The sequence below is a fragment of the Patella vulgata genome, chromosome 2, assembly GCF_932274485.2.
Source record: "Patella vulgata chromosome 2, xgPatVulg1.2, whole genome shotgun sequence".
Lineage (NCBI taxonomy): Eukaryota > Metazoa > Mollusca > Gastropoda > Patellidae > Patella > Patella vulgata.
Window position 1 is genome coordinate 17,998,377 of NC_065880.2, and position 12,882 is coordinate 18,011,258.

General features: G+C 37.5%; 1 protein-coding gene across 1 annotated transcript in view; it reads right to left on the reverse strand.

Annotated features, from left to right (window-relative positions):
• Positions 1 to 670: 670 nt before the first annotated feature.
• The window catches only part of LOC126811809 (proto-oncogene tyrosine-protein kinase receptor Ret), a 106,737-nt gene continuing 94,525 nt past the window's right edge, over positions 671 to 12,882 (reverse strand). The window contains exons 14-21 of the mRNA XM_056099175.1: positions 11,923 to 12,137; positions 10,250 to 10,372; positions 9,059 to 9,129; positions 8,366 to 8,406; positions 6,665 to 6,761; positions 4,718 to 4,817; positions 4,164 to 4,214; positions 671 to 804 (exon numbers count right to left, since the gene is read on the reverse strand). Coding sequence (XP_055955150.1) covers positions 796 to 804; positions 4,164 to 4,214; positions 4,718 to 4,817; positions 6,665 to 6,761; positions 8,366 to 8,406; positions 9,059 to 9,129; positions 10,250 to 10,372; positions 11,923 to 12,137 — 707 coding nt within the window. The 3' untranslated portion in view covers positions 671 to 795. The remainder of the gene's footprint in view (positions 805 to 4,163; positions 4,215 to 4,717; positions 4,818 to 6,664; positions 6,762 to 8,365; positions 8,407 to 9,058; positions 9,130 to 10,249; positions 10,373 to 11,922; positions 12,138 to 12,882) is intronic.

Consider the following 12,882-nt stretch of genomic DNA (forward strand, 5'->3'; position numbering starts at 1 on the left):
TAACTTATCCAGGCCGTAATCTACTCGCTGCGATGTTTATTGGATTACGTTCCGATTTGCTGTTCAACTCCATTCATAATTAAATAAAAAAAGTAGAGAATCGAGGCTATGTTTTTTATCCTACCGATTTTAGTAATGACGATCGAGGCTAGCCCCAATATTCAATCGCTAAAATCTCGGTTCATAGTGGATCAATTTGACTGAAATTTACAGCAAATTGCCTTTACATTATTTAGTTTTTAACTATAACAATGAGAATTGCCAGCTCTTTATCTAATCTCCCATAATGTATCTTTAATTAATAATAAAAATCAACCACCATAACCATATAATTAATTATGTTATCACAATGGAATAGTCTATAAATTTCAACAAACAAAAAAGAAATATTAAAAATATCTTCTAAAAGATTATGGTGTATAACATCATAATATCAATCTGACAGTAATGGGAACACTTGAAATTGAAACAAGCCGCTCGGCACGCATTTGGCCCACCATTGGTATTAAACATCCCAAGTGTTCCGATTGCACTAAAATGATTTGAATTTTGATAAGGTAAGACACTAAACACTGTATACGTTAGAAATAGACGTGTCTTTTTCTTTACCATTAGATTGCAACAAACATTTTCTACTTTCGCTTTCATCATCGAATCTTAATTTATTGTGACTGTCGATCATGTCATCATCACTAAGTAGTTCCTCGCAAGCAGTATCAATGTTGTTTAGGTCTGGTTTTACAACAGTAATGCTACCATAATCGTCTTCATATAGATGCCATGGATTCTTCATTTCTATAGAACCTACAATATATTTAAAGATTTATTTTCTCGACAGACAAGATTCTAATATATAGTTGTTGCTAATCAAATCAACATTGATGTTGTGATCTTATCGGGATAAGGTAGGCCTCTGATATCCAATATTTAAGACAAAATAAACATTTTACCATTGGTACACGAATCGTGTTTTATAGTGGGTTTCAGCGTCACTTGTAACAAGTGACCAGAAAGAACGAGTCTAGACATATTCCACAACTCCTGTCAAACGGTAACGCCATATCTTATCTGGCGAGCATGCGCAATAGACTGGAATAACCAGACGCTAGAAATTGAAATTCGGTTGAGACTCATGCCGTATTTCGCCGGGCATAACTGATTTGAAATTAGAGTCAAAACGGAAACAATTGAATGTAAATCAGTTTATATACATTCATATTACATTATTATATGCGTTGTGACCCATTTGTGTCAATTTCTAGGTCCTAAATATTACCGATTTAGTTCCTTTAAATAATACAAATATTAACCATGTTTTTAATGTAATGCCACCATAACACTTATACCCCATTGACACTTTCACGCATTTTGAATCCGCAATGGTAATCATTAATGCGTACCAATGCGGATGGATATCATGTATATTTCACCTGTCAATCAAGTAGTTCGTGCCGTTGCTGACCAACCTTTGCTCATAGTATGCAAAGTCTGTCGGCACTGGTGCGCATTCGTACCATGTTAGTTGTCTCTCATGCATCCCGCATCGTCCATCATTGTCCCGTTACAATACGCAATATCTGCGGATAGTTTGCGCACAGTTTGCGCAGGTGACCGCGCACTTGCGCTATGGTACGCCAGTTCCTACACTGTCAGGTATTGGTTACGCCAGTGTACTCAGTTTTAAGCATGCGTGACCATTTTGTGAGTCATTTTGTGGCACGCACTGGCACGCTTCATAGAAATAGTATATATAAAGGAAAGGTATTGGGATATGGTCCATTCCGTCGGCAACTCTTCAAAATGATGAACTCCAGAACGTCTACCTGCAGCAAGAAAAGAAAAGTCAGGAGACTCTGGGTGAGGCAATAGTTGACAAGGAGACAACATTTTGGCCATTATGACCAGTTATTGTCGGAACTACACAAGGAAGATCGCAGAGGTTACCGGAACTTCCTACGTATCACCCCCGAACTGATTCAAGAGATGATTGAAAAGTTGACCCCACACCTGAAGAAGAATAAAACATTTATGAGAGAACCTCTTGAAGTTGGCCTGAAGTTAGCAATCACACTCCGCTTCTTAGCCAGTGGCGATTCCTATGCAAGTCTCCAATACAATTTCAGAGTTGAACTTAGCACTATATGCAAGTTTCTACCAGAAGTATGTAAAGCTATCGTCAAGGTCTACAAGCCAGAAGTATTAGTTTGTCCTAGAACAGAAGACCAGTGGAAGACTATTGCTGAAAGTTTTAGTAGCAGATGGAATTACCACAACTGTCTTGGAGCCGTTGACGGCAAGCATGTTGCTATGAAGAAAACCCCCTCGGGTGGATCCTTCTACTTTAACTACAATAACTTTCATAGCATCGTGCTCCTTGCAGTGGTGGATGCTGGGTACCAATTTCTGTACCTTGATGTTGGAGCGGAAGGTGGAGCTTCTGATGGTGGAACATGGAGCAACTGTACGTTACATGAAGCTGTTGAGAACAAGAGAGCCAGACTGCCTCCACCCGCTTCCCTACCCAATGATGACAGGCCTGTCCCCTACCACTTTGTTGCCGACGACGCCTTTGCACTGAAAACATGGCTCATGAAACCCTACTCACACCGTTCATTGGATCAAAGGGAGCTCATTTTTATACAAAACGTTGTGAAAACGTGGAGGCCTCTGATTGGTGCGGCGTCTGTGAGTGAAGCAAACCTGCCAATGAGTATATGGGAGTAAACTATGAGCACCAGTGAGTAAATTATGAGCACCAGTGAGTAAATTATGAGCACCAGTGAGTAAATTATGAGCACCAGTGAGTACACTGTGAGCACCAATGAGTGACACACGTCAAGTGGCGGGAAGAATTCCTGACCACTGGCAGATACCTACATCAACCCATGAGCACCATTGCTGATCTTGCTGTACCGGTGATGAACCTTGCGCACCAATGCGTGACATTGAGTACCCCTCAGTGCGTGACAGTGCGTGACATAATTTCCATTGACACTTTTACGCACCGGGTACGCATAGTTTACGAAAATGGTACGCCCTGGTACGCCCTGGAGTGCGTGGCATGAGCTTGGACAAATCCAAGGTTTTGGGTCGGCACTGTCACGCATGGTACGCAATGGTACGCAAAGGTAAGTATAGTTTACGACTGTTTCCCGCGATGGTCCGCATAGTTTCCGTCTTGGTACGAACTTTAGCGTACCAAAGCGTACCACGATTGCGTGAAAGTGTCAATGGGGCATTATACGATTTTTTGTTCCCGCTCGACGGTGCTTATCAATGCGTGTCAGTGGTGACACGCAAAGCCACGCATTGGCACGAACATTGATCCATGTCTGGACAATGCTAGGCGATCCACAAAGACAGCACGAAATATGCGTGTTGTGTGTGACACTGCAGAACATTGCGGCACAATGCGTTACGGCAGACATTAACAATAGAGACTTTTGGCAAGCTAAATTCCTGGTCCGTATCGCGTGTCCGTATCGATTTGTCGTGTTACGTCATTAATTTATGTGTACATGTAGTTCGCATACGTTACGCCCCATACGTACACGGCAGAACGTATCAAACACCTTTCACACCGTCGTCTTATTACCGTATTTGCGATTTTATGAATCTATGTGTATCCTAGATCACGAAATATGATGTGGGTTTAAACGTGATAAAGACAGTAATTTAATCACCGAAAAAGTGTGCCCCAATGGTGAAAATCGGTACTCATACGTACGCGGCGCGAAAATCTGTCAAAGCTGTAAAACTACATTGACGCAACGTATCACGTCAAGATACGGATACGTGATATGGGTGGGACAAATTCTGCTTGCCAAAAGCCTCTACTGCGCGAATAATAGTTAACCTATGCGTAAACAAGTAGTGGCATTATGTCTCAATGCTTACCAATGCAGCTCATTTTTAGTCGCGTACCTTATACAGGGCGCACACACGGCTTCACGCGTACCACCGAAATGGCACTCCTAGCGTGACGCATTGCGCGGCATTGCGGTGACAAAAATCGTGCAGGTGTCAGGGTGGCATATGACTTAATGCTAGGTTCCCACTGTCGTGCCATGCGTTACGAACGCGACGATTGGCACTGGCAATTGCACGATTTTCTTTGATACTGATACTGATGATTTAGTAGTACATTAAGACTTACCACTTACAGTAGTTTTATCTTGTAGATATTCACAATCCCCTTGTAATTCTAGATATCCCTAAAATATATATAAACATACATATATAGCCTAAACAGCTAGCATCCAACATTATTTCAATGATACATATATAGCAATATATCTACTTCTATGTTATAATACTACCAGTGTAACATTCTGTCTATGACATGTATCATTCTATCTATGTTATAATATTGTTCTTACCAGTATGTCTGTACATAATACATACTCTATAATACATGTACTGTCCAAAATATTACGTCACATAAATGTTTTACCACTTTATTGTCTTTCATTCTGCTATGTCATATAAATATCCTTACCACCCTACCATTAAATATTTTGTCTATGACACGTTATATAAATGCTTTTACCACTCTAAACTGTTACATTATGTCTACGATATACGTTATCTACCATATAACATTTTGTCTTTAATATGTTATTTAAATAGCAACAACCCGTCTATTTGATAAACGTTATATAAGTCACTTTAACACTTTTACCATGTACCAATTGCTAAGTTACATAAACGCTCTTACCACTCTGAACTGTAACATTCTGTCTAAAATATATGATAACGCTGCAAAGCTAGGTCTGTCTTCTGGTTTTGCTTTCCAGCATTTCTGCATAATGGCATACCTGGTTTTAAAAAAAGTAAGTTATAATAAGTTAATGTGTGATATATGCCAAATGTTTAATATTTTATACAGAATATGACTAATATACCTCATTTTTCATTCAAAACTCTTAAACCCAAAAGATATTATTATACATTACAATGAAAAATGAAATGGAGTTTAACGTCCTACAGTGTGTTGGGCACTGCGGGATACTCTTATTTCGGATTCCAACTGTCAAGGGTTCTTTTACGTGAACACCAATGTGTACACGGGACCTCTGTTTTTCGTCCTACCTGAATGACTATAACATTTCGGTACCAAAAAAGGAAAACAGTTTTCTTATCGATCATTTTATAGATTAGCAGGGAAAATGGCAACATTATATAGGCCGTGGTTTATATTATAGTTCTAAGATACCGCCGCCATTGCTCGATATAATCCGAACCTCTATAGATAATATCCATATAACATGATTAGAGTATTCATCAAAACTGAAAATGTCCGAATTGTGACAGAAAAAAAAACGAATTAATCACTTGAAAGCTATGTAGTGTTTGCTTTTTGTAACGCTGAGATCCATTTCCTTTTGATGGCTGGTAATTCATGTTGTCAACAACATAGTCACGTTCACATATCCTGTTACCAATAACAACCACTTTATCAATAATGGTCACAGAATAGACCAAAGTAGGTAACATATAACTAGTTTGGGTTGGACTTTAAAGGAGCTATTCTCTGTCCTTTGGCACCTAGAAATGGACACAAATGGGTCGCATATGAATGCATATAAACTGATTTATAATCAATCTTTTCTGTTTTTACTGTAATTTCTAATCATCTATGTTCGGGGAAATACGCGAAGAGTCCAAATTAAACGGCAGTCTTTGGCGTCTGGTTATTCCAGCCTACATCGGTAGTATTTTCCTGTGGGATCTGTTTAGCCTCGTTCATCGAGTCGAAAGCACGCTCGCATGCGATTCGTGTGCTAATTTTAAAATTTTCATTTTGTCTTAAATATTGGATATCAGAAGCCCAACTTTTTCACGGCAAGATAACAATATCGATGTTGATTTAAATTGACCAATACGTCGTGTTTGCAATGTCCAAGACTGCGCGGATGATATTGAGTTAGAAACTTGCCTCCTTTAAGTAATGTAGATCGTGGCCCTATAAGTCGATGCTTGTACGACAACCATTGGTTATCAACCCGATGTTCGTCCTTTGCACGAAAAACACTTCACTGACGCAGGAGACGGATTTCCGAACATCGTGGCTTCCTCCCATTCGTCTTCCAATTCCAATTGCCAAGGGTTCTTGTACGTACAGACACGGGCGAACCTCAATTTTCCGTCTCACTCGGACGAGTCAGCACACTTCCCTTATCTTCCCCGCATCTGCCAACCCTAACATGTTTAACCTGGATTGAAATGTCAGTAGACACCACTGAAACGTTTAATAGCTACCACCGCCTTACCCGTGACAAGCCGAAGACACGAACATCCAAAGTGCTTGAGGAGGAGAGGTGGGGGGGGGCGGTCAGTGAAGAACGAGCCGAGAAGAATATTCATAATTTTTCAATAAGCCCAGTTCCAACTTGTCAGGGGTGGTGACTGCACGGCTTTTCAAGAGAGTTTATCTAGTCGTTAGGATGGTACGAAAAACATTTGCAGTATATATACGTAAATGATTCCTTGGCAGTTCGAATTGGAATTAGAGTAGGCGGGTAAAATTGTCTATGTTGCACACGTAGCCATAGAAACAAAATGTCCCGCATATAGCAAACCGTTTTTATTAGCCCCGGTGGTGCGGAATGTAAAACGTTAAACCTCAATTCAGTCATAATTATTTTACATATAGGCTACTTACAGTTCATCTGGACAGTCATCGGGTCTATCCATTCTATAACCCGTCTTTAATAAATTAAACAATCGTTCTGGTGGAATACCAGGATATGGATTGGCACCTGATAATTATACATATATATTATTGTCAATCCATCATTCCTCATTTAATGTCTTTAATATTATACTAGCAGGATACCCGGCTTCGCTCGGGGATCAACTCCGAAACTGGAAGTGGTAGACTAACGCCACCTGGCCTATGTTACTCCCCGGTCCGAGCTACCCCTATACCCCAAATTTCAGACTCGGGGCAGACCTAGTGTAGCCGCCAACCCCAAACAGACCGGCTTCGCTCGGGGGTCATAACTTCGAAACCGGAAGTGGTAGACTAACGCCACCTGGCCTATGTTACTCCCCGGTCCGAGCTACCCCTATACCCCAAATTTCAGACTCAGGGCAGACCTAGTGTAGCCGCCAACCCCGACTTCGCTCGGGGGTCATAACTCCGAAACCGGAAGTGGTAGACTAACGCCACCTGGCCTATATTACTCCCCGGTCCGAGCTACCCCTATACCCCAAATTTCAGACTCGGGGCAGACATAGTGTAGCCGCCAACCCCGACTTCGCTCGGGGGTCATAACTCCGAAACCGGAAGTGGTAGACTAACGCCACCTGACCTATGTTACTCCCCGGTCCGAGCTACCCATATACCCCAAATTTCAGACTCGGGGCAGACATAGTGTAGCCGCCAACCCCGAACAGACCGGCTTCGCTCGGGGGTCATAACTCCGAAACCGGAATTGGTAGACTAACGCCACCCGGCCTATGTTACTCCCCGGTCCGAGCTTCCCCTATACCCCAAATTTCAGACTCGGGGCAGACCTAGTGTAGCCGACAACCCCGAACAGACAGACAGACAGACAAACGACAGTCACAAATATATATATAGATTAAAATAATCTGTCAGGAAATGAAACATACAGTGATGATTCTCAGCTCTGGACTTAAGAGTATAAATAAGTTAAACCTCGATGATTTAGGCCAAAATAAAGTGTTGAATTGAGTTGATCTATACCATAAATACATCGAAATAAAAAATATTAAGCGCAAGTCAGTCGGTTTATCAGCTATAATTACGTTTTCTAATAAAACTGTCGACGGGTTATTAAAACAACTTCAGTTCTGTGTGTGGATATATTTTTTTGTAAGCAAAGTGATATCAATTTCAAAAAGCAAATGAATACATCAAATTTAATTAAATCAACACTTTCATAGTTTACCAGAAACAAAGCGGTCTTATCATTTAAGGTTGCATTTGGCGATGGTCTTTTGTTGCTGTTTTAGATTTCCGAGGTGTCCCTACTAGTAATGTTCAGGTTTTCGAAACTTAAAGTGGGCTCACTATTAATGTTTTAGACTTCCCAACAAATGCATTAAAATGTATTCTTACAAGTTATGTTTTGAATTTCCAAACTTATGGAAATGTTTCAAATTTCCAAACTTATGGAAATGTTTCAAATTTCCAAACGAATGTTTTAGATTTTCTATTTAGTGATTAGGTTGTTCCTACTAGTAATGTTTTAGATTTCCTATACATGTGATGTATTAGGAGTTTATAGTCCTGTTTCATCTACTTTTATATTAAATAGCTATAGATTTACCATTTTACAAAAATTGTTTTGGGGTTTTGTCCTTTAATATTTAAAAGATATTAAAATAAACTCACCTAAGGTAACTATTTCCCACAACACAACACCAAATGACCAGCTGAAATTAAATATGAAAAATAAATAAAATAATAGAAAACAGACTTTAACCGATTTATATCTCTAACTTTTTAAATCAACTGAACCGATTCCAACAGAATTCAATCTAAATTTAAATACCACTGGATATATAGACGATGCTTACAGTTATCGGAGGATTAAGTAATCATTTTATATACGAGCGTATGACATGAGAAAAGATATAATCGCAATAATGAAAGAGATATTTTGTGAAGCATTGTTAGCCTATTATTAAACATCAATAAGCCCGACAGTAATGATGTTGTACATTAATAGCTTATTTCTAAACAACCAATGCTATCCTGGCGTCCTTCAAGGCAATCCTATTCCAATTAATATTCGACTTTAATCAAAACCAGTAGTAAACTATATTATATATAGTAAACTAAACTTTTATGATTATAGACAGTACAAATAACCAAGAATAGAAGATTCATAAATACATATATATGGTTATTATATATTTATATATATATGTATTTATGAATCTTCAATTATTGGTTATTTGTACTGTCTATAATCATAAAAACTCAAATTATTAAATTGGTACACAAGCTACTAGTAGGAATGCCGTTACCAATAACCAATAAAGTTAAATTTTTGTCTTGGTAAAATGTACAGATATAACTTACATGTCTGATTTGGCAGTATAAATTTGCGCATATAGAGATTCTGGGGCCATCCACTTTACTGGAAGTCGTCCCTAAAATAATATATTACTTAAGATGATCAACAATAACCAAAACCTGATCAAAAGTATAATACTGCATTTATAGAATACTTTTACTGTACCACTGACCCCAAAAAGGCAGAGCAGCTGATTCTACTATACACCATGTGTAAGCTGACTTCAAGAGTTCTATCCAGGTTTCCTTTTGTCACTGGTGCAGGACAGTGGTCGGTCATTCGATGAGGCGAAAAACAAGTTTCTATATGTACCATTGGAAGCACGTTAAAGGTCGTAGCACAACTGTCCGGGAAAAATGAACCCTGTCTTGAAATTAGGAGGTGAGGGTCTAACCGTTAGATGGATTTTAAGTTCGATCAGGCGTAAAAAAAATCAACGAGTGGAAAATGTTGAAGTTATAAACACGTATTTTTCACTCACTTTTACACTAGGTTTGCTTCACATTTCCCAACGTATATGGGACTGAAGTTAATTTAAAACTGTCATGTGTATATCTAGTACAAAATACCATTAACACAGTTTTAAGAGCCACAAATAAGTTTTTTGTTTTTGCAAAGCTTCATTAGATTAACATTATGGATGTTAAAGGAGCTAAACCTCTAACTCAATAGTTTCCATAAAATTCGAAATTAAAAAAAAAAACACGAATTAAAACTCAGTATTGGCCCATTTCAATCAATATTCATATTGTTATCTTGATATGAAAATATCGGATAATAATATCCAATATTTAAGACATAATGAACATTTTAAAATCTGTACACGAGTCGTGTATTTGTAATGAAGAAAGAAAAACACATCCTATAAGACAATGCAGAAGTAATTAGTAATGGTTGATTCATTCACGACAAAATAATAACAAAATAACCTGTATTAGAACGGACTAAGCAAGCATATACGGCAGCCGTTCAATTTGGACTATTCACGTATTTTACCGAACATAATTGATTAGACATATATTACAATATCTAAATTATATACATATAAATTACATACAATCATATTACATTAATATATGCTTTTAGACCCATTTTTGTCTTTTTTAAGATTCCAAAGAGTAAAGCCATACACCCTTTAATGTCGTATGTTAATATTTGTTTTTGTCTATTTTATAATATAATGCTGGTTTTCTAACCTTGCTCATCTTAAGATATGTATCAGCTTCATATACATCACGACTCAAACCAAAATCAGATATCTTAAGCTGCTTGCCTGTAGTCATTAATATATTTCTTGCTGCCAAATCACGATGCACTAACTGTAAATTAGACAAGACTTTTAGATGAATTGGGAGTTAAAGCTGCTTGTATATCTGCTTCTGTATCTTGGCAAAAAAAGATAGACAATGGTGGCCGCTACCCGGATCTGGTGTTAAAATATTCTAGGTGCCCATGTTTAAGGGATATATTGAATTAAGGAATGGGTTAGTGACGTAATCAATACTAACAGATCTTTCAATCGTTTTTAATAAATAGGCATATTGGTTTATATTTGTGCGTGTTTCTACCATATTCAAATTTTTAGTTCCGATACCGCCATTGATCTCATAAATACAATCATTCATTTAATGTGGTGGGATGTCTAGAAAGTTTTCAAAAGTTGATTCTAGTAGCGGTCATATTTATCTATCTAGTGTTAGAATATAGAATTTGGGGTGGAGATCTTCTTTAAGTTACAATTTTCCAACCATTGAATGCTACGTTTATTTCTTATTATTTTTCTCGCCTTTTGTGATCTCTTGAAAATCAACTTTTCTTATGGATAAGAAGATCCCGTTTGTGTAAGTGTTACCGCTCTAATTTATTTTGTTGCGTAACTACCATAAACTTTTAAATTGTTATTCCGGCTCAAGCGCGGCAAAGTTCTCTGTTTTAAAATTATATTTGGAATGTGTTGGACCACTTCTGAAAGGGTAGTGTGAAGTTAAATCATGTTTCGTTATTATTTATTGGCGAATAACGAATAGCTAAACAGAACGTGTTTCGTTATTCGGGATTCAGATTTTGAATAACGAATAACGAGACAGAACTCGTTTCGTTATTCGGGATTAAAGTAAAGTTATCATTTTTGCTTAGAAATTTCATATCATTATTGTAACAATATCCAAAACTGCACTAAAAGATAATCAAAAATTCTATACATCAATGACAGCGCCAATATGTTCAATAATGTCTTTTGCTTTATATTACATATTAGATCATGTTTATGAAAACTATCGATCAATAATGTTCTATGATATGTTGAATTCTAACGACATACAATCACAGATTCTTAATAGTGCTAATTCAAATGTGAAGAAGGTTAGCTATCGAGACAGATAAATTGTTAGGTTATCAAAAGTTCTGCAGTAATCTTGACGACACCTGCGGCCTATGATTACTGGGGAATTTCAAAATATTTCGCTGGTGAATTGCGAACTGGTTTCTAGGAGATATTTTACCGTTTAGATTTTTTCCAATAAAGATTATGAATATGATGCATTGCAGACCCGCGCCCCACAACCCCTTGCTGTTCATCCCTCTGAATACAGTCCTACAAGCAAGGTTTAATCAATAAGGTCGGATGAGGACTACCTATTGTTCATATTTATTTTACTTTTGATTAGGATTCACCAAATCATGATGTCCGATTGAACATATTTCAGATAGGACGTTCGTCAACCCCTCAAGGACATGTGAACCTGACATATACATTCATTCGGTTAGACTGTTTCTAAACCAGTTTTAGTAACAATATATATGTATATATAAATATAGTGGGGTTTTTTATCGCAAAATAAGATGGCGTCGTTTTGGGACTAATAATTACCTTCATTTGTGAAAGATATTCCATCCCTCGTGTCGTCTGCCAGGCAAACGACAATAAATCACGTATTGTTAAGACGACACCAGTCTCGTTTTCATAAGAGCCGTCGTGTTGATTTTGTTTATCTTCCCAACTTCGTCTTCCTCTATATTTACATTTTCTTAGATAATTTTTCAAAGAACCAAACTCACAATATTCAACTATAACATAAAAAGGATCTGGAAAAAAATGATAAATGTTCAAATACACGAATTTGAGTTTTATCAAATTCTTGTGATATATTTTGCAAAAAACGTTATTAGGTACTTTCAATATTCAGCGTATTATGTGCAATAACATTTATCTTAAATATCATCCTTTCTCTCACCTGGAGCCAGTGTAGCTGTTCAAGCACAGAAGAAATATGTTCACATAATTTAGTTTCACTTACAATCAGAGCTGATATAATATTGATCTAAGTGTCGAAATCTATGTTTTAGCACTCACTGAATTCATCAGAAATACTTTCATTACCATATTAGCAAGTTTAGGTACCGAAAACACGTTATTAAATTTTTGGACCACTGCGATAGAAATTCTTTGAAATGTCAATTCCAACTATGCATTTTTACTTGTGACCCCTTTATATATTACTCCGAACTACCGGGAAATTGAAATCGAAAGTGAAATTTTGTGGGATCGGCTATCAGTCATAAATTCAGGAAACGGAACATTTCAGTGAAAATCTTCCATTTATTTAGGCTTTTTGTTTCCCACAACTTATTCGAGAAATACAAATCCAGGGGCATGCGCATACTTCCATCTGTGTATGTCTATCTATAGCCAATATTTCTTATAAAATAAGGAATTGGACTGAAACCGACAGGGAGAGGACATGAAGTCCACTTCTCCAGCCATTTCATTTCGGACACCAAGTTTGGTTTTTATGCTTTGCGGAGTATATGTGTCTCAGTTAGTTCGATA